Here is a 22464-nt window from a genome sequence, read left to right as displayed (position 1 = left end):
TAGAACAGAATGCAGTTTGTTCTTTTGCTTTATTGGCATTCCTGTTGAAGACATTTCTTGTTCCATCTCTAAAAGGAAGGTTGGATTGTCACTGCCTAATTTGGGCAGTTTATGGAGCTGTCTTTGTAAAGAAAGCTGAGGGAATGTGAACCCAGCCTGGGTTCTTTGCAAGCCTTGTTGGCTGTACAGGCACCTAAATTTGGAGTCTAGGCTCCTTAAGAGATACCTAAAACAAGACTGTGCTGCTTCTCTCCCTCCTGAACTAGCTGAGTGTGCAGGAGCAAGTGCAGTGAATGTGAACTCAGCAGACTTTATCCAGGTTTCGTTATCCTAAGAAGTGCAAGGACTTCATCCATGGTTCCTCTCAAGTGGGTGTTGCTCCCAGACAGGGTGTGCTGGGGTAGCTCCAGAAGACCAGAGGAGTTTTCCTTACTGCATCACATTTCCTTTAACCCGTTGGGATCAGTTTTGCTGTCATTTGGGGAGGTAGGAATGTGACTCCAAATCCCTCTTCTGTGGCAGGTTGAGTTTCAAACTTCATTCTGTTTGCTGCTCTTGGATTCTGGGGTGTAAATTGGAGGGTGTAGGGAGTTCATGGCAAACCCCTCAGTTGGGTGCACAAACATTCCTGGCAAAAGCTGTTGATGGGGAAGCAAGTGTTGGCTCAAAAGCATGCATAAGCATGTCCAAGCCATTATCATTTACTCTGCCTGATACTTCCTTTTCCAGGAAAACTGATGTATTTTGAAGACTGTCAGATCCTGGTGGTAGCAAACACACAGAAGCAGGTTTGGAAGAGGATAATCTGCTCTGAAAAGGCATCTTGCACTTGTCCCTGATCATAACTCCTGCCAGGTGCAGTTTCAAAGTGATTAAAAAAGGGAAAATATTTTTTTTTTTTTAGATGAAAGGATCTTAATTATCTTGTACTTCATACCTGTAAAGGTGTAGCCTATCCTGAGGTACACACACATTTTCAACTCAGTGACTTGAGATAAAGTATTAAATTGAGACGGTCTTGGGTTTGGATTTTTTATTTGATAACCAAAGAAGTTGAAATGAATTTCTGAGTATTGTTGAGTTCCAATGCTGTTAATTTAATGATTTTTTATCTTTTCCCTCTTCCCTCTCTGGGTGACAAATATGAACAGCAGTTGACACTAAATAGAATTGTCCAGAAGTAGTTAAAATGACCTCTGGACATTTTGATTGCCATATCCTTCCTGGTGCTTGTGATGCTTCAGTATCACAGCTACCACAATGAGAATGTTTGAAATTAAAACCACAAATGCCAGAGTGTAGAAGTTGTATTGTTGCAGGTTTGGTGTTTTTTCAGCTTCTACTTCAGTGAGGAATTCTGTGTAGAGAGAAAAAGTGCTTAAAGTTTAGAATACTGTATGATTTAACTGGGAATTGAATAAGCATTTTTTCAGATGTTTTCATTTGACATGACTGACACAGAGTGCAAATCCTGAATATGTAGTACTGAAGAGTTGTAAAAATTGGTAATAAAACAATCCTACAGAACAACATCATGACGTTCAATTCTTTGGTACTGCTGCAGCCAAGTTTCTGCCAAGCAGTGCTGTCACCATGAGAGAGATTTGAGACATTTGCTGAAGCAAAGTTAGGCAAAAAAAAAGCAGTTTGTGGTTTCAGTGGTTTCCTATCTGCTTCTCTGTAAAACTTATTCTGCTTTATAATATTTGTACTTGAATATTTGCTGTTGAGTTACAGATGTGTTCACTGCCACACATAGGGATGCAAAATCTTTCACAATTGAAATAAATGGGAGCATTATCTAAAATGTTGCTGGAATTTAGAAAGATTAATACTTAAAAAAAAAAAAAAAAAAGGGAAAAATATTCAAATAACTATTAAGAGCAAGATTAATTCTAAGTATTTCCTAGATCTGATAGCTGAAAGCAAGTGGCCCAATGTGCTTTTCTCAGGTGGAGCTTTGGGCTCCATAAAAGTGAGAACAATGAGCACAGTGGAAGTAGCAATACAAGCTTTTAAAAATAGCTTTTCCATATTTTGTAGTTTCTCTTTACTCTCAGTACCTGACTACTGCAGATCAGACTGCAAGTGGCACCAAAGCTTAGCTGTCTTACAAACACCTCTGGAGCTCTTTAAAGGCATGGTGTTTTTGGTTTCTGCTCTCAGGACTGTCCTTTTTACTCCTGTTCTGTGCGTGCAGTGGGAGGATTTAACCTGGCCTAGAGTCAGTCAGCTGCGTTTATTATCTGGAGCACCAACAACAAAACTGAGTGAAGCACACACATACATATAATTATGGTTTTATTTTTCCCCTCTTACCTGAGTGCTCAGCAGCCCTGAGATCTCTTTTCAGGCGGATGGGACCCACCACAGTGTTAGTTTTCCACGTGTAGGGAGAGATGGCTCTTTTCTGCCTGGAGATGCAGCCTCTGGCACAGCGGGAGTTGGTGCTGTTGCTGTCACAGATCACAACGTCACACTGGAGATAAACTGATGGGAAGCTCCTCAGGAACCTGAAGGCCCTAAATTTGAATCTTCCGTGGTTTTCAAACGCTGGGTAGGTTACCACAGTGTCATCTTTATTGCAGCTGCAAAAGGATGTGCAGATCTGTTAAAAGAGTCCACTTGGAATAATCATTCTGGCTAAGTCCTGTGAGCTGTAACTACAGCGTTTAACCAGGGCACTGTTCCTACACGTGGGCATACAATGATGTGCTTTTTTGCCTTTGTCCAGCATGACGTGGTGCATGTTTTTCCTAGCTCTGTTTGTGGAACATCTTTAAATTCATCTGCAACTTCCAATCACAACCTACTAAAGAAGGTAAGTGGAAAAGACAACAATAAAAGAAGTGCAGTTGCCATTTAGATCCCATTTCCTCGCACATTAGGAGACTAATCAAATCAGCCTTACCCACTCCTGATTAAGTCGTATGTCAGTGATCCAAAACCAGGCTGTGGAGATGCAGTGCAGGTATCAATGAACACCTGCAGGTTTGGGTCAGTGGAATGAAGAGTCACTTCAGCAAAGAGAGTTTGGTTCAAGTCTACGTAGTATGGGGAGTACTGGATGGGCTTGGAGAACAAATCTGACTCGTAGAAGGCCATGCTAACGTTGTACCTCCCCCAAGCAGCCAGGTTTTGGATGGCATTGTTTGTCGTGGTGTAGATGAGCTCCAAGGTTTCGTTGTTGCTCATTGTGCACTGAGCAGTGATCTCGGTGTTCCTGTGGCGGGTGATGGCGCTGCCGGCTGCAGCCAGGGAGATGGTGTTGGTGTAAGTGATGCTGTGCCCTTCATCCTGGGAAAGGAACGTGCCAAGGGCTCAGCTGGGGCTGCACCAACAGAGCACTTGAAAAGAATTGTAGCTGAACTGACAAACCTGCCCAGGTGTGCTTATCAGAGGCTTGGAACTGTGAAACAGGCTGCAGCCAAAAAATCTTATCAACTATTCTCCTGTTTTTTCTTAAACACTGAAGCAATCCAGGCAGCAACAAGTTTAAGGAATAGTGCATGGAGCATGGGAAGTACCAAAGCTATGCTCCAGTACCCTTATCAAAACAGTGCTATGAACTAGCTCTTGGCAATCTTTTGGGGGATAATTTGTGTGGATTCTCCCATATTTCTGTTGAAAAGTTCATTATCATCAGATTCTTAAAGAGGAAAAATGTTCTTTGTATTTCAAGACATGGTATGGGATGAGTGAAGTGAAAATACAATCAATGTACTCACATGCTATTCATACACTGCTTTTACCAGCTCTTATCTTTCCTAAGCTCTTGTTAGCTTATTCAAATTTTTATCCACTTTACCTTTTTAATTGTTCCACAGCTGGCCAATGGGAAGGAGAAGATCACTGAATCTGTTACAACTGGTCTGCAAGATGGATCGTTCAGCTGCAGGTGAGCTTCCCTAAAGCCAAGGGAGGCCAGGTAAGACTTGCTCAGAACAATTCTCATGCTGTCTGAGGAGCATGTAAGGGTTGCTGCCATTGAAAAAGAATCAAACAAAACCAAGAACATCAGGACAAACTGCAGCGGTCATTTTTCACTTTGTCTAAATCCTTGAACTGTCAGTGAAAAAGCTCATGTCCACTTAAGGTCATGCAGAAGTTGCACAAAAGTTTCATGCTTAACTTCAGAATTAGAGCAAAACCCCATAAAACTCATGCTGAAAGCTTAATTTAAAACCCAGTAACACAGAAGGGTCTCTGCATTTTTAAAGGGGAAAAGGAATCAAAGTGCTGGTGCAGAATGGTGGGTAAAGAAATTGATTTATCTCAGGCACTGAGGCTTTAGAAACTCCTTTGCACCTCAGTTAATCAATTAGAATTTAGAAACTCCTTTGCACCTTCAATTAATGGGAAGATGGGCATGCAAGGATACAGGACCAATAAGGAAAATAAGGCCCAGCTCTGGGGGAAGGGAAATTACAACACATCTAAAGTCTGACTGACCAGTGCAGACCAGGAAAATTCCTGAGTGCCTTAGGCAACAAAACCATTTAAACTAACCAGACAATAGGAGTTTTATCTTTGCATCTTAGCATGGTAACAATGTTTTGTACAAAAGAAGGAAAACCTCAGATTTTAAGTGGTGCCAGCCAGAAAAAAAACACCACCCAAAAGTGAAAAAAATGTTTTTCCTTTACAGATGGGTCAGGAAGTAACTTACGCTCTATAGGTGAGAGAATGTGGGATTTTTTGTGTGTAAAGTGGGTTAAAAGACTACCAATAAAAAGGCTTAACTCCTCAGTATCAACCATCAGTTCTTTTGGATGTAAGAGAAGAATCACATCATAAAAACAATCAGCATCCTCTCCATGCAGCAGGGGCACTCACTGTTGGGCTCCATGGGGCCTGGCAGGGGAGCAGTGGAATACTGAGCTGAGAATCCTCTGTAGGAATTGGTGTCATCTGTGGACAGCACAACTGTCATCGTGTTGGAAGCAGACTCAAAGGTGGGCTGGGCACGCCCACACACTTTCCCCAAGAGCCCAGAGTGAGTGGTGGGGCCATCATAGACTGCTGTGAAGTCAAGCTGGCAGTTTCTGTCCAATTCCAGGCTGCAGACAGAGGAAAAATCATTACAGGGAGATCTGAGTGCGGCTTTGGTTGTAGTGGATAGAGGATTCAGTGCAGCTAAAGTGTCTGAGAGTTCCACACAACTGAGGTGATAGAATGGGGAACAGAACACCACAGATAGACATAGTTAAAACCAAATAAAACATATAAAATTATTATGTTTCTCAAAATAATTTTAAAATATTCCGAAACCCCTTGTGTGTATCACAGAGCAAGATTCTTGCAATTTTTCACCAGTGGAGGGTGGATTCTCCCAGATCAGCATTAGAGATGGACCCTGGCCAGGAAAGCTCAGAGCATATTCCACCCTGTGCAGAGATAATCATCTCAGAGGGCAGTGGTCAAGGTAAAGATTTCCTGTGGAATCCTGTACATTTCATACTGAATTCTTGCAGGGCATTCTGCAGTCTGAGTATCTCAAGAAATGGACCTGCACCTCGTGGTTGGTCACCTGAGATGTTTTCTGCATTTCCCTGACTGACACTGCAGCTGCTTTAGGGTAATGTACAGGGATGTGAAACACTTTGCAATAATTTTATCACAACAGTCAACAAATCCCTTTATTTTAAAGGTGTACAGATGTTCTAAAAGTTAAAAAGCACTTCTTCCTGTGTTTAACAAAGTAATGCCTTTAAACAGAATGTATAAAGAGAAACAGAACATTTATAAATATATATATATAAATAGGGATATATATACAAAAAAATATATATTATATATATATATATATATATATAAATGACTATAAATAGGGAATTTACTCACAAAAAATCTTGAAACTCCAAGCTTATCTTTGAGTTTTTTGGTGCTTGTATGTGCCAGACACAGTATCTGAATTGAGGGTAAGGTGCTGGGTAGTTGGGGCTGCTGAATGTCCCATTGGGACCAGTTAATTGTCCCCCACAGTTTTCGGTTTCTGAAAAGGAGAGGAGATATATTGATAACAGAATAAGTCATATAAAAAACTCAAACCTTATGTAACTATCAGGATTGATTCTTTAGGACTCCAGTCCTTTGGAAATGATTAAAGGTACTAAAGATGGAAATTCCATAGGGAATTTGAAGTCAGGTGGAATTACAGAATGGAGCCAGTGGTCACTGTTTCTGTGAGGCTCAGTGTGATGACCCCTGAGCTGGCTGTAGATGAGTTAATTTTGGCACTGGGAGCAGCTTAGTGAGAGCCACATTTATCCACATTTTGGATAAATTTGGTGCCCTCTTGAAAAACTGCTAATGAAGATGCTACACCAACCATACATGATTTGTATGGAAGTGCAAAACCTGCAAGCATGAGAGAGATTTTACTTGCTAGACAAAGGCAAAAAAAAAAAAAAAAAATCAAACCAGTGGAACCTCAGACAAATGTAGACTAGAAATAGGGCAGAATCTTTCAGCAGCAAAATTAAATTGGGATTTGGTAACTACCCTGTAAAATTAAGTTTTTAAAAGCTTAATACCATGCCACCAGGTTAGCAGAAGCAAAGGGGCTGGTCACAAGCTAAGATTTATTTTGTCCAAGCTATTCTTATCTTTCAAAAGAAAACGAGTAAGGAGCTTATTGAATTAAAATCCTTACTGGCTTCTGTGATCTGTACTTGGCAGGAGTTCTGACTAGATGGTCAAATTCTCCTGGGTAAATGCTGTAATATCTGCAAGCTGACTACATTTCATAGAAGTCTGGAAGTCCCATAATGTCACCTTTGCCATCACTTTTGTAAGTTAAATTTAACTTTTTAGGATCTCTGCAAACACATTGCTTGTGCCTCTTTCCCTGATTTTTGCCCCACTCCATTCTCTGAGGCCTGAAGACCTGAGTGAGACTGATTAAAGCTTCTTTTATAATGTTTCATTGCTGCAGTTGAAATGTTATTTAATGGCTTACTTGATCCTGGTGAAAAGAAGTAGTAGTAGACAAAGAAGTGTCGTGTGAAAGTCACGGAGTTGGTTGTTATGAGAAAAGTTAAACTGTCTGAGGATGATTCAAGCACTGGGACTGCATCTGTGTCATCACACACTTGTCCAAGGAGAGCTGAAGCAGCGGAGGGACCATCAAACACTTTAATGCTTTCTGTTTCACAGCTTGAAGAAGGAGCAAATCTATTGGGAAAAGCACAGTGAGAACCACCCGAGCTCCTTGGCAGACACACGGGCTGGTGGGTAAACGTGCACAGGGGTTGGGGCAGTCCCACAAATCCAGGCTGGGTGGAGAATGGGCTGGGAGCAGCCCTGATGAGATGGATTTGGGGGTGTCGGTGAATGAGAAACGCAACATGACCCAAAAGTGCAACACTGAAAATGAATGGGAGATTGAGGGAGGAGATTCTTCTCCTCTGCTCCCATGGGATCCCACCTGGAATGCTGCATCCAACACAAGAAGGATGTGCTGGAGAGAGTCCAGAAGAGGCCATGGAGATGCTCCCAGGGCTGGAGCCCCTCTGCTCTGGGACAGGCTGGAGAGCTGGGGGTGCTCACCTGGAGAGGAGCAGCTCCAGGGAGAGCTCAGAGCCCTTCCAGGGCCTGAAGGGGCTCCAGGAGAGCTGGAGAGGGACTGGGGACAAGGGATGGCGGGACAGACACAGGGAATGGCTCCCACTGCCAGAGGATAGGGCTGGCTGGGATATTGGGAAGGAATTCTTCTCAGTGAGGATGGTGGGACCCTGGCACAGATTCCCAGAGCAGCTGTGGCTGCCCCTGGATCCCTGGCAGTCCCCAAGGCCAGGTTGGACACTGGGGCTTGGAGCAGCCTGGGACAGTGGAAAGTGTCCCTGCCATGGCAGGGGTGGCACTGGATGGGCTTTAACTCACATCCAACTCAAACCATTCTGGGATTCACTGGAGGGCAGAACACAGATTCAACAGAGAGGAATATTTAGAGGCAATCCATTTCTGTGCTATATTCTAGTGAAATGAAAACAGCACAAAAGCATCTGTAGGAAATACTTACTTAAAATAGGAGAAAATAAGCCTAATTGTTTGATTTGCATTCCTCTGGATTTGCCAGGTGCAGCTTGCATTTGCATTTAGCTCAATCCTTAATGCTTTGTTGGGCTCATGAAGTGCAGCCCCACAGCGAGGCACCCCTGTTGAACAGCAACAACCACAAAAACAGCTTGCAAGGATATCTCTCAAGTTTTCTCTTGCAGTAAATATTTAATCCTCCATTATGCAAAGACTGGAAGAGTCCATCATCAAACAGATAGGAAAAAATGTGCTTAAATAAATAAATTTATTTTATTTTACTTCATCTTATGATATCTGATGAATCAGATGGTAAAAGAATATTAAAATGCCATGGTTTATCCTGGTTTACCTAGTAGCACAGAAAAGGATCAAGCCAGGAGCACAACTGGAAATGCCAAGCGCTGCAGGACACCTCAGCCTCTCTCTTCAGCAAGGTTTGTCACCACAAGCAATTCAAACCTTGGGACTTGTAAGTACTCTTATTAAAAAAAACCCACAACTCAATATGTCTGAATCACTGACACTACTTAAGAGGTTAGGAAGTGGTTGAAGTAATGGCCATTGGATAGGAAACTTTGGAGAAAGTTTAGAATCCACTCTGAACATAAGATCTTTCTACTTTAATATTAATATAAAAATAATGGTCTAAAGCAGTCAGAAGAATTTTCTGTAGTGTGCATGCAGCCCCAGAAAATAAGGTCAGGCTTTCTGATGGACTCCAGAGGGAATAGAAAGGTTTAGGAGAGACTTTTACCATCAGAAATGAAACCTCCTGTCTGTAAGAGCATTACAGGTCAGTCCTACCCTCCTGCACCCTCTGGGGTCTGGGGTCAGACACCCCTGGAGCAGCTCTGCTGCAATATTTCATTATCCTGCAATAGCTACCCTCCTTTAATCAGCCACATTGCTGATCTGAGCACAGAATGGGGACCCCAGACTGGGCAACAAACAGCTCTTTATTGCTTCTGATTGAACAAAGGAAAAATGGACAAATCTCTGTCAAAAGCAAACATTTCCCAATTAGTCCCCTGATTTCTGTTATTCCAATATAGTATTAATCTATAAAAGCACATTTACATTCCAGAGTAAAACTGCTTCAAAATCAAGTTCTTAAATTAAAATAACTGCCATAGGGTGGAATGTATAGAATATTTTTGATTATTTACCATTTTTAATGCTTGCAGTCACGTTTAGGTGTCACTATCATGCCATCAGCACATTAAAATAAGATTCACTTTCAGAGGTGTTTAACATTTTGCCCTTCAGTTGCCTATATAAGATCTGTTGTGCAGAAATCAGTAAAATCTCACAGATAAACAGATTTCCATACCTGTGAATTCTATTGAGTTGCTTTCAGAGAGAGCCAGAGCAGTGAAGAGAGGCAGGAGGAGGAACTGCCTGAGCAGCTGCATTTTGAGGTCAGCTGGGGAGGGCAGGCTTTGACTTTGCTGACTTTTATACCTCCTGCTATTTCACAACCATCCTGTGGTACCAAGAGGGAGGGTTTAATCTACCAGTCCCTGTTTCTTTTTAACAGATATAAATGAGAAAGTAACAGGTGGGCCTATTTTTTAAGCAGGCACCGTGTGGAGTAAGTTTAAAGTGCTTTTGTCAGCTCTCAAAGCTGGTTCAAAGCACATTTTCCAGTAGATTTCATTGAGAGGCTGTTCAGGGGTGTGGGTATGAGCAGGAATGTCGTGGAAGGGATTGACAGACTCCCTTGGGAGACACGTGCAGTTTTCTCTCAGCACTGCCCAGCAGAAGTTTGGTTTCTCCCACCTTCTTTTTGACCTTTCTCCCTTTAGGTTACACTGGGCAGATCATTCCCTGTCCTTGCTGAAGATTGCAAAGTGCAGCTGCTGTAAAAGAGTTGTCATGGATGTATTGCTGAAACGCCCAGGGATGAGCAAGGCCAGGTTGTCACAGATTAAAAGAAGGAGATTGCACTGCAACCACTTGGCAGACAGGACTTTCTCAGCCCCACAGTAGGAGCTAGAGGAAAAAAGGAATCAGCCTTTCCTTCCTGAGGCAAGGAAACAAGCACAGCCCTGAAAGCCTGAATTCCTTTCAGCACAACCTTAACAAAATACCTGTCCCAACACATTCACCCTGTTTTGTCTCATAAGGACCAAAGCTCTGAACTGCAGAGTATTTCTCAGTGCAGCAGTGAGTTCCCAGGAATTAAAGCTCCTGAGCTGAGCCCGTGCCAGTGGCCCAGGTGTGCTCTTACCTGGCCTTGGGTCAGGCTGGTACCTGGGGTGGACAGCCAGGGCTCCCTCAGGAGCTGCTGAGGGCAGCACAAACCCCACAGCTGTGCAAACAGGGCTTCTCCAACTTCATAGAAAATAAAGGCAAGACCTTCTTGAAACACAGCCAGGTGCTTTTCTTCCATTGTAATGGGTTTTTTTTTTTTTTGGACAAAACCATTTTCTTTTATGAGCAAATTGATATATAATGCATTTGTAGTGATACTGTATTTCTAACCCCAGACCTATACCGTCTTTAAAACAACTCTCTCTGATTTTTAACTCACTTAAAGGATTTTGAATGCAACTTCATCCTGAAATGTACTTCATCCTGAAGTGTCTTCATTCTGAAATGTACTTATACTGCCTTGACAACTCTCTCTGATTTTTAACTCACTTAAAGGATTTTGAATGCAACTGTATCTTCATCCTGAAATGTACTTATACTGCCTTTGAGGGTGGAGGCACTAAATAGATGTTTAAAGATGTTGCACAGCATTTGAATTCCCTTTGGCTTCTGGAAACGCTAAATTTTCATTTACTCTGTGTAGCCTTTTATTTCTCAAACCCACACACGTACTTGCAAGGAATTTTTGAATGCCAATATCCCTTTTGTGCCTGGATGTGAATCTGCAGTGAATGTGTGAGCTGGCATGTGGACCCCTGCCAGTCAGTGCTGTGTCCTTCAGAACCCTTTAAATGCCCTTTAAATCATTATCTGTGAGAAGCAGAGCACAGGGTTAGGAGTGTGGTGGAGTTTTGTATGGACTAAGCATGACCAGAACTAAAGGAACATTGAGAAGAAAACAAAATCTTGAGAAAAAAGAGGCAGTTGATCCAATTATTTTTTTGTCACTGAGAGTATTTACTGAAGTTTAGGCTTTTACAGATCTGCTGTATAGAGCAGAAAGATCTGAAATCAAGCAACCCAAGTTCATTTAAGATTAAATACCTTTAGATTTACACCCACTGGTATATTTTCAGAAATAAGCAGCAGATCTTGGAACACAGTGAACAGGTCTAGAGGTGCTCAACACAATGTCATGGTCAGAAGCTTCATTACTGGGGATCGATGATGACAACGACGCCATCATTTGTGCTTCTCCTGACTCTTCTGTACACTGGGAAGGGCCTGGGATAAGAGAGCCTGTTCCCTGGGAAGGGCCTGGGATAAGGGAGCCTGTTCCCTGGGAAGGGCCTGGGGTAAGGGAGCCCGTTCCCTGGGAAGGGTCTGGGATGAGGGAACCCGTTCCCTGGGAAGGGTCTGGGGTAAGGGAGCCCGTTCCCTGGGAAGGGTCTGTGAGGAGGAAAAGGGGGCCTGTTCCCTGGGAAGGGTCTGTGAGGAGGAGGAGGAGGGCGCATGGTGCACCCTGATACTTTGCACCATAGGCAAACTCTGCTGTTTACAGGAGCTCTGTAACGGAGCTGGATGAGCCTCTGGCCTGATGAAAGGTGATTCCCACAGGTTGGGTCATACACACACCTGAGAAAGGAAAAAAAAACAACCCCACATATTAATTGTCATGTTACTATTGTGGCATGCTCATCAAGCCCGTTTGTGTCCTCGGTTGCAAGAAACTTTCTTCCAGAAATGTCCAGCTGTGATGTTAAATTACAACTTGCAGCACTGAAGCCCTGTTCATTCCATGCCACTGCATGGAATTTAGATGTCTGCCAGTGTAATGTGCATCACAACCCATACAAATGTCACACGTGTAAAGCACCTCGTGGAACTTTGTCAATATATGTTAAATCACATTATAAGCTGTACAGTGATGAGGCAGAGTTTTACTGCACACTCTGCTACGGTTCATGCTTAATTAAAACAAACTAATGGACAGCCCAGCCCTGGAAAGAGGATTTTGATTTTTGGAAGCTTAGAGGTGTGCATGAAGGATTCCCCTGGGCAGCCAAGACAACACCAGAATCCCAGCCCCTCTGACATGACTTTGAAACCCTGCCAGCATCATCTGGTGCCATAAATCAGTGACTCCAGCAAGAATGGCTCCAGGGACATCTGGATCAACAGACATGCACCAAGAATGTCTGTCTGTTTCCAAGAAATAATGGTGTTTTACAAAATTTTAGTGTGGTTAGTAATTGGTAGTATGTGTATGACTGAGTAGCCAAATCAAGTTGTACCTGAGCATTTGAAGGGTGTAAGAAAATGGTGAAATCATGTTTGGGGTATCCCAGCTTGGCTGGGGCATCTCACATGCATGAATAAATATTTACCCTTCCAATGTTACTTCTGGCATCCCAGGTCTCCTTGGCTGGCACAGCTTGTTTAGGTATTTCAGCAACAGCAGCTTCACGTAGTTAGGCAGGGGAATGAACTCTGCTGCAGGGGAAGGAATTGGATGTTGAGAAACCAGAGGTAAGCACAGAGCAGAATGCAGCAGGTATTAAATACTGGCCTGCTTCGCAAATTTAAATGTGGGCCTGGAACAGCAGCTGAGTAGGGAGGAATTAATTTCTCTCTCTTTGATGATGTTCTATTCTCATTTCTCCCTCCTACAACTAACAACTAACCCCAAGGTACATCCTTGGTGTTGTTCTCTCCTGGAAGAGGTGGAATTTGCCAGGATCAGGAGGTGTCTCTGCCTGTGAGCCCTCCAGAGCACAGGCACTGGCTGGGCAGCAGCTGGCAGGCTGTGGGAGGACATTTCAAATGGTTTTTGGCCATAAGTGATGCAGACCTGGGCCAGCTCATCCCCTTGGCACTCAGCACTGAGGATGGCTCTGCTGCCAGCTCTGTATAAGCAGTGTGTGGTCCCTGGCTGAGCTGTGGCACTCCCAATCTCTCTGCCTGCATCCAGCCTCTCCCACTCCCCCTGCACTCAGATCCCCTCTGCCACTGCACTGCCAGCCCTTCCCAGCTCATATCTCTTACCCAGGGAATCCTGCCCTTAGGAAGAGAAGTCATTGAAAAGAAGAAAGAATCAGATATCTTACCTGAGCCTGTAGTTGCTGCGTTTGTCTTTGGATTGGCTTTTAATGAAAATAGAAAAGGTTAAAAAGTGAGCTGATTGAGGAAGATATGTGCTTTTATGCCACCAGTTAATAAACATTGTAATGAGCAGAGCACATTAGGACTAGGAAATATTATTAGCAACAGTTCTGAGGAACAGAATTGTCATGGACAAAGTTTTCCTACTAAGGAAAGTGTGGGGGCTCGAGTACTACAAGTGATATATTACTGGCATTAATGGGAACAAGATTTAATTCTGTTTGTCCCTCTGTGTGAGGTGATAACCCCATGCTCAAATGTCTGCTTTGCTGCTGAAGATCAGTTTCTTGTGTGTTTTACCAAAGCAGCCAAGTGCATTTTATCAAAGCAGCTGCTATGGCCAGACTCTGAAAGAAACCCTGGGTCTGCTGTGTGAGCAGCTGAGGCAGAATGTTGTCAACTAGTGAGCAGAATTTGCAATTAAATTTTTTTCAAAAGGTAAAGCCCACTGTGGAAAACTAAGGTTCAAAGCAAATGAATATGAATATGTCAAAAGGGTTCCCACTGACTCAGCTTCCAGTGGGGATGCAGTTTGGAAGTGCAGGGGGGCTGGCTTTGTAGGGTGGGGTGATCTAGAGGAAATCTGAATTTATATTGATGTGGTGTGAATTCCAGTTCCCTAGAGCTTGCAGAAGAGCAGGTATTCTTCCCACATCAATACTAAAAATTCAGGTCCCTCGATTTGTGGGAAGCCAAAAAAATTATCCCTAAATTTCAATATTAATTCCATGAGATGATGCATGGAGACAGGGAGCCTTGCCAGCACATCATCAGATCCCAGCTTTGGTAGGGAGTTAAGGGCATAAACCAGGGTAAATCTGCTTCATTTACCTGTGGTAATGGCTGTTGTTTCAGGAGGTGGAGGAACTGATGCAGCAGGTGAACTTGGCACTGTGAGAAGAGAAAAGATGAAGTTAAACATTGTCTATGCTCTAATACAGGGATGACTCACATGAAATGCAGTACAGTGCTCACCACAGCTGCAGAAATGACCAGAAACAAATACCTGGGGTTTCAGCTGCTGTGGGCTCAGTTGTGACTGTCAAAGAGAAAACAAAACCACACTTCAGTGCCTGTTCCATTATTGTGTGGGCAAAGCCAGGGCTGCCAAGGGGGTGTGGAGCAGGATTTTACTCAAGCTGATGCTTGATCCTGAAATTCTGACCAATATACCGAAGTCATACACACCTGCTGCTCCAGGTGTTGTGTCTTCTGCAGGGGCTGACCAGAGAGAAAACAAAACTGCAGGTTAAAAACTGCTTTCCCAGAGCTGGGCAGGTGAGAGATACCCAAACCTCAGGAGACTCAAGGTCTCGCTTGAGGGCTGGACAATGTTCCAGGGCAGGAGGAAAACACATCCCTGTGCTGCCTCTGACCATGGCACAGCTCTGGGAGCCTGGGGCTCTTTGCTAGACACCACTCTGGGGCTGGGATAAAGTTCCTAACATTCAGTGCCCGCCCAGTGCTGCGTGCTGGTGAGGGCTGGGGGTGCCGGGGTGGGGGCTGAAGCTGCCCAGTCCCATGGCAAATACATCCCAGAGGGTGCAGGGATTGGGATGCAGCTCTGGGAGGTGCAGGAAGGTTGATTTTCTGGGAATGGGATGACCAAGAGCAAATCTGGGTTTATATTGATGTAGGGTGTCTGCCCATCCCAGTGCTTTCATCAGGGCCAGAGTTTCTCTGTTCCTCCTTTCCCTTTTGCTCCTTTATTGTGTCTGGAAGCCAAAGGAAAGGCAATTGTGATTATCTCCAATTATAACTGATGAGATTCTATTATTATGGAGGCAGGGAAGCAGACAATACTTGATGAGAGCATGGCAGACAGCAAAACAAGGAAAGCAGAGCATCCCTGCATTCCTTACAGGTGGCAGTGTCTGCTGGTGCAGCAGTGGGTGGTGCTGCTCTGAGAAAGAAAAGATGAATTTAAATATTGTCTGCATGTTAAATGTATTTTTTCCCCTGACACCCATAGCATGTAGGTCACAGTTACTCTTTATTATTTATCAGGGGTAATGTCTGCTGGTGCAGTACTAGGAGAGACTGTTGCTGTGAGAAAAAAAGGTGAAATGAAATTTTATATGCATTTTAAATGTTTTTTTCCCTTAAAGACTGATAGCATGTACCCCACAGTAATGTTATTTTACTTACTTGTGGTTACTTCTGCAGGCTCAGCAGTGGGAGAGACTGTTGCTGTGAGAAAGAGAAGGTGAAATTAAACATTAAATGTATGTTTTTTGCTCTGAAAGTTGTAGCTTGTAATCCAGAGTAATACTGTGTCACTTACTAGTGGTTTTTTAAATGTTTTTTTCCCTTAAAGACTGATAGCATGTACCCCACAGTAATGTTATTTTACTTACTTGTGGTTACTTCTGCAGGCTCAGCAGTAGGAGAGACTGTTGTGTGAAAATGAAAAGATGATATTAAATATTGTGTGCACGTTAAATATGTAATTTTTTTCCTTAGGACTGATAGAATGTATGCCACAATAATGCTATTTTACTTACTAGTGGTAATGTCTGCTGGTGCAGTACTAGGAGAGATTGTTGCTGTGAGAAAGAAAAGGTGAAATTAAATTTTATATGCATTTTGAATGTTCTTTTTCCCCTAAAGACTGATAGCATGTACACCACAGTAATGTTATTTTACTTACTTGCGGTTACATGTGCTGGTCCAGCAGTAGGGGAGACTGTTGCTGTGAGAAAGAAAAGGTGAAATTACATATTAAATGTATGTTTTTTGCTCTGAAACTTGTAGCATGCAATCCAGAGAATGCTATTTTACTTACTAGTGGTAATGTCTGCTGGTGCAGTACTGGGAGAGACTGTTGCTGTAGGAAAGGAAAGGTGAAATTACATATTTTGTGCACAATAAATATATAATTTTTTTCCCCAGGACTGATAGAATGTATGCCACAGTAATGCTATTTTACTTACAAGTGGTTGCATCTGCAGGTCCAGAAGTAGGAGCGATGGTTGCTGTAAAAAAAGAAAAGGAGAAATTAAATTTTGTATGCATTTTAAATGTTTTTTTTTTCCCCTAAAGACTGAGTACATGTACCCCACAGTAATGCTATTTTACTTACTTGTGGTTACTTCTGCAGGCTCAGCAGTAGGAGAGACTGTTGCTGTGAGAAAAAAAAAAAAAGGGGAAAGAAAATTTTATATGCATTTTAAATGTTTTTTTTTCCCCTAAAGACTGAGTACATGTACCCCACAGTAAGGCTATTTTACTTACTTGTGGTTACTTCTGCAGGCTCAGCAGTAGGAGGGACTGTTGCTGTGAAAAAGAAAGGGCGAAATTAAATATTAAATGTATGTTTTTTGCACTGAAAGTTGTAGCCTGTAATCCAAAGTAATGCTGTATCACTTACTAGTGGTAATGTCTGCTGGTGCAGTACTAGGAGAGACTGTTGCTGTGAGAAAAAAAAAAAAGGTGAAAGTAAATTTTATATGCATTTTAAATGGTTTTTTCCTAAAGACCAATGGCATGTACACCACAGTAATGCTATTTTACTTACTTGCGGTTACATGCGCTGGTCCAGCAGTAGGAGAGACTGTTGCTGTGAGAGAGAAAAGGTGAAATTAAATATTAAATGTATGGTTTTTGCTCTGAAACATGTAGCATGTAATCCAGAGTAATGCTGCATCACTTACTAGTGGTAAGTTCTGCTGGTGCAGTACTGGGAGAGACTGTTGCTGTGAGAGAGAAAAGGTGAAATTAAAAATTGTGTGCATGTTAAATGGATATTTTTTTCCTCAAGACTGATAACGTACACCAGTAAAGTAATATATAATAAAAAATGCTATTTTACTTACTTGTGGTTATGTCTGCAGGCTCAGCAGTAGGAGAGACTGTTGCTATGAAAAAGAAAAAGAAAAGGTGAAATTAAATATTGTGCGCTCATTAAATATATAATTTCTTTCATCAGGACAGATAGAAAATATGCCACAGTAATGCTATTTTACTTACAAGTGGTTGCATCTGCAGGTCCAGAAGTAGGAGCGATGGTTGCTGTAAAAAAAGAAAAGGAGAAATTAAATTTTGTATGCATTTTAAATGTTTTTTTTTCCCCTAAAGACTGAGTACATGTACCCCACAGTAATGCTATTTTACTTACTTGTGGTTACATCTGCAGGCTCAGCAGTAGGAGAGACTGTTGCTGTGAAAGAGAAAAGGTGAAATTAAATTTTATGTGCATTATAAATGTATATTTTTTTCCTCATGACTGATAGTATCTATGCCACAGTAATGCTATTTTACTTACATGTGGTAATGTCTGCAGGCTCAGCAGTAGGAGAGATTGTTGCTGTGAGAAAGAAAGGGTGAAATTAAATATTAAGCATGTGTTTTTGATCTGAAACTTGTAGCATTCAATCCAGAGTAATGCTGTGTCACTTACTAGTGGTAATGTCTGCTGGTGCAGTACTGGGAGAGACTGTTGCTGTAGGAAAGAAAAGGTGAAATTAAATTTTATATGCATTTTAAATGGTTTTTTCCCCTAAGGATAGATAGCATGTACACCACAGTAATGCTATTTCACTTACTTGTGGTTACTTCTGCAGGCTCAGCAGTAGGAGAGACTGTTGCTGTGAGAAAGAAAAGGTGAAATTAAATTTTATATGCATTTTAAATGTTTGTGGTTTTTTTTGTTTTTTTTTTTTCCTAAAGACTGATGGCATGTACACCACAGTAATGTTGTTTTACTTACGTGTGGTTACATCTGCAGGCTCAGAGTAGGAGAGACTGTTGCTGTGAGAGAAAAGATGAAATTAAATATTGTGTGCATTTAAATGTATATTTTTTCCACCAAGATCCATAGCATATAAGCTAGAGTCATGCTGTATTACTTAATATAGAATGAAATGGTGAAACTAAATATTATCTGCATTTTAACGGTATACTTGTTCTCTAAGACCTACAGCATTTCCTGTTTGTAGGAAATCAGGACTTAGATATAACAGTGATAGAGCCTATTTTTTCTGGGACACCTTGTAATTTAAGGGTTGTGGTTGGGTTTATTTTTCCCCATCCTTTAAATGCTGCCTGGTTCAGCCTCTCTCCCCAACCTTGCTTCTTCACTGACACAATGAGCTAGCAGTTGAATGATCTTGAATTTCATTAATTTACTTTAATCTTATCAGTGTAATCTGTTTTGAACAAACTCAAGCACTACTATTAGGTTTTATGGCATTGTGTCTGTATCTTACCTTCAGCCAGTGTGGAAAGGATTTCTGCCGCTGTGGTTGTCACATCTGCTTCAAGTGCAGCAGGCAACAAGTTGGGTTCTGAAGTGTTTGCAGAGGCTGTGAGGAAGAGAAAGAAATGTGGAAACAAGAGGGAAAGAGCCCTTTACTGTCTCTGGTGTAATTGGGATTTCTGATGTCCTGATCTCCTCTGTGGTGGTGGTGGAAAGGGAGGGAGGTTGAAAGGATGAGAAATTAAACGGCTGCAAGCAGCAATTAAAATCTTAAGAGTGATTTCAAGAGCTTGTGACTTGATTTAGGTCTCAGGTTTAATAAAAATACTGATCTAGTGGGTGGTGCCCCTGCCCATGGGAGAGGGTTGGATCCTGGTCATCTTTAGGGTCTCTTCCAACCCAAACCATTCCACGATTTCCAGTCTGCTAAATAACTGGAGAAGCTCACTCCCCAGCTGAGGGAAATTAGTGCAAATGCCAGTCTGTGGTCCTTAATGTTTCCAGAATTTGATTAATTTTATACACACAGAATTACAATGATCTGGACAGTTTTTCTTTGCAAATTTGTAAGGGTGTTCTTTAAAACTACAACTCAGAGGTATTAATCAGGAAGTGCATGTATCCCTGCCTGACAGACTGATGTTTTTCAAGTGAAGGTGTTGTAAGAGGATTGCTCCTTCACAAAAGAGAAACTAAGGACAACTATATTGTCTGCTATGAATATTTACAGATTTCCATGGCCACATCTTAATTTAGCTGAAAACCCCAAATTAACAGAGTGTTTGCTTTAAAAAGCACGTGTGAAATGGCTGTCCTTACCTTCATCAGCTGTGGCTGGGGTCTCAGGAACTAATGTGGTCATTTCCTCCGTGACAGTGGTGGGTGCAGAAGACACATCTGGGACTAGATGGGGAAATACAAAACAGAGAGAGATTGGCAGCAATTAGGAGTGAACATGTGAATGAAAGTCTTGATGAAGGTAAATAAATTTGGGCTTTGTGGGACAATGAGTCATTGCCCAGCCTTTTATTTTTGATGGCAAAAAAATTACTTTCACCTCATTTAATATTTATCAACAAAGGTGTTTTTGTTTTTCCTGACTGCATTGCTTCACTCCTAGAGGTGCAACAATCATTTGGAAAGGTGCAAAGGTGCCCTTGTGAGGGACAATAAGACATGAGATTTGTCTAGTGCTTTGGGAGTGTCTTCCAGCCCCCAAGTGTGCCTCACCTTCCCTGAGGGTTAGCGTGGTCTCTGGAGCAGCAGGAGTCTCAGTCTGTGCTGGGGCTGAGCTGGGAGCTGGGGAGGAACCTCCAGAGACATTGCAGGGATTTGGCTTTCATGGGAAAGAAAGATCCCTGCACTTTAACTTTTGGTCATGTGGCTCAGAACAGCATCTTCCAGTAGTTATTGTAAGTGAATTTGGGACACTTGTGCTCCTCCTGCCTGCTTTAAACAAATCCCACCTGTTGCTCAAAATTTCGACCCATGACAATTTGAAAATTGTTTTTTAACCTTGCCTTTGCCAGCAGAAGTCAGGGGTTCTGTGAAGTTGTCACAGTTGCTGCTTTGTTAAAACCTTAAGAATAAATGCTTTTGGGAACCAGCTTTTCATTTCCGTGTTACATATAATAAAACATATAATCATGATTCTGTGATTCTATGTGGTAGAAAACGCCTGCTCTCCTGTGACTGTGGATTATGAAGGGCATAATTAACTCCTAGAAATCCCAAGAAACATTGGTAGTATCTGTACTTTAAGGTTTCCAGGGTGTTATGATTATTTCAGCAAAAATTTGGAATCAGAAACTTAGACCTGGAGTTTAATGACTTGCCTCATGTTTTCATTAATTATTAGTAGGTAAGTGACAAATACAGTTTGTATTAGCAATGCAAAGAAATAATGAAAATATAAAGAAATAATGTTGCAGTGGGTGAATAAATAGTAGTTTGGAGCAATAACTTGTAATTCAGAGCATGCCTTTGTAGAAAACTGCCAAGGAGCTGTAACATGATTTTCTGAGTTAAAAATTAGACTCTGAGCACTGGGGAGACTCTTTACAGAGCTAATTTTGGGATTCCTGTCCCAAAAGCTCAGCCTTACCTGTTGGTGCAACCGTGGATTGTGTTGCATCTGTGAACAGCAAAAAAAGCAAGAATTTACTTTATTGGGCAGTTATTTATATTATATATTTATGAATTATTTTTGTTTCCACTCATACATGCCTGGTTCACGACTAGATGGCCACTATTTTCTCCTTACTCTTTGCCTTTGTTGTCTTGGGGGTTGGCTGTAAGGTGTTGACTAAAGTGGTCCTGAACAACCTGCTTTTCACTGTTTTCATACCCAGGGCTTGCTGTCCCATCTTGTTATTTTGTGCAAAGCATCCTTTTGCTCCTCAATCACTCAGACTCAAACAGAAGAAGCACCCCACCTCCACTTTTCAGCCCTGGCCTGATTTCCAAGCTCTACCCTGATATTTCTTGCATTTATGTTGAACAGCATAGTCCAAGGAGGTTTTTTTTCTTATTATTCATTATTATTTTTATCTTTACCTGAGCAGATGACACCAACATCCTCACTGGGTCCACAGTTGTGCTTGCCCCAGCCGGCATGCCGGCAGTCCCAAAGGTGGGATTCAGTTCCTCTACACTGCACATCATCCAACTGGATAACTTTTCCACTGAGGCCAAAGTAAGACAGTCCCAGGACAGAGACAGCTTGGCCACAGTGAAGTTGTCTGCACACAACGTTGGCACTGTTCATATTGAAATAATCATCACAGACTGTGCCCCATTTTCCATCATGATAAACTTCAACCCTCCCGGCGCATCGGTGCCCTCCAGATTCCAGTCTCAGCTGTGGTTGTGGTGGAACTAAAGCAAAAGTTGACAGGTAAATCTCAATTTGTTAATTTATAGCTAAACTTCTGATGTGTAAATCTGCATCCCCATGATCTACCCTGGTGGGGTATGGCTGGCTGTGCTGCTGAGGCACAGCTCACCCAGAGCTGGCTCAGGGAACTCTGCACATGTGCCAGGTGTGTTCACACTCAGGAGCACATCTCTTACCATTTTGCTCCAATTTTTCTTTAATCCACTCGGCAAATTTGTTCCATATTGATTTTAGGTCTGTATCTGCCTGGTTCCACCAAGCTCCACTTGCTGTGGCAGAGAAGGAAACTTATTAGCCCTGAAGTAACACATCATACTCTTGTTTTGTAAATATTTTTTTTTAAATAATTCAATACAGCCAGTCCTTAATCTCTCTGTGAAATTACCTCTTTTTGTAAGGGATTGGCAAGATTTTTTTTCATGGTGCCTATGGTGATAAATAAAGGTCAAATTATCTCATTCAAGATTATAAGTTTGAAGGAACATGCCATGCAGAGCATATTTCCACCTGGGTCTGGCAGACTGCTCTGTGTTTCTTTCCCCCTCTTTCTCTACATTTTAAAAAAGACAGCATAGAATAATTTTAATTAAAACTAGAATATTAGATAAAGAATATTTAGAAAACAGCTTCCACAAACTATTTTCCTCACGGAAAAGAAACAAAGGAATATTCTTCAGCCTTCTTCATAGGTTATATTTTGAAAAACAGTATATTAATATAATATTACATATATTATATGTATTGTATTATGTATTTTGAAATTCATACATTTTGAAATGCATACATTTTGAAATACATGTATTTTGAAACACAGCCTATGGATTTGGACTGAATCTTTGAAGCAGAAGACAAACCGTCAATTCTACGGTACAAAACTCATCAGCAATATTTGAGGAGAATCTTTGCCACCACTTCCCAGCAAGCCAGCCTGCATTAGTAAACAATTCTGTAACATTTCAGAAATAATTCAGTAACATTTCTGTGAAATCAAAAATATTTTCAAGGCTGTACCTGGTTCAGTCAGGAGCGTGGTGCTCAGCAGAAGCAGCCAGGTGAGACGCACGTGCAGGTCCAT

At 41.9% G+C, this 22464-nt stretch overlaps 1 protein-coding gene across 1 annotated transcript; it reads right to left on the bottom strand.

The window, feature by feature from the left end:
* Positions 1 to 64: 64 nt before the first annotated feature.
* On the bottom strand, positions 65 to 22464 carry LOC121341751 (CUB and zona pellucida-like domain-containing protein 1). The gene is made up of 26 exons (XM_041415556.1): positions 22401 to 22464; positions 21566 to 21658; positions 21050 to 21370; positions 20598 to 20627; positions 19313 to 19396; positions 18504 to 18599; positions 17841 to 17882; positions 17414 to 17455; positions 17266 to 17307; positions 17112 to 17153; positions 16814 to 16855; positions 16667 to 16708; positions 16531 to 16572; positions 16379 to 16420; positions 16230 to 16271; positions 15947 to 15988; positions 15445 to 15486; positions 14128 to 14187; positions 8024 to 8159; positions 6962 to 7176; positions 5845 to 5995; positions 4837 to 5060; positions 3809 to 3981; positions 2912 to 3297; positions 2320 to 2588; positions 65 to 1357 (listed from the first exon to the last, which is right to left on the bottom strand). Exons 1-26 carry the CDS (start codon positions 22462 to 22464, stop codon positions 1185 to 1187), a joined length of 2937 nt encoding a protein of 978 aa, XP_041271490.1. The 3' UTR covers positions 65 to 1184.

This window comes from Onychostruthus taczanowskii, unplaced genomic scaffold (genome assembly GCF_017590055.1).
Source record: "Onychostruthus taczanowskii isolate IOZ18803 unplaced genomic scaffold, ASM1759005v1 scaffold5, whole genome shotgun sequence".
In the NCBI taxonomy this organism is placed as follows: Eukaryota; Metazoa; Chordata; class Aves; order Passeriformes; family Passeridae; genus Onychostruthus; species Onychostruthus taczanowskii.
Note: the sequence above shows the minus strand (reverse complement) of the source record. Positions and strands in the feature narration are given on the sequence as shown.

Bases quoted from the DNA above. Each gene is read 5' to 3' on its own strand.
- LOC121341751 (XM_041415556.1), bottom strand. From the start codon at position 22,464: ATGGACCTGCACGTGCGTCTCACCTGGCTGCTTCTGCTGAGCACCACG. The intron at 17,308-17,413 runs GTAAGTAAAATA...CTTTTTTTACAG, and splicing joins GCCTGCAGATGTAACCACAA to CAACCATCGCTCCTACTTCT. The intron at 8,160-14,127 runs GTAAATGAAGCA...GCTGTTCAACAG, and splicing joins AACAACAGCCATTACCACAG to GGGTGCCTCGCTGTGGGGCT.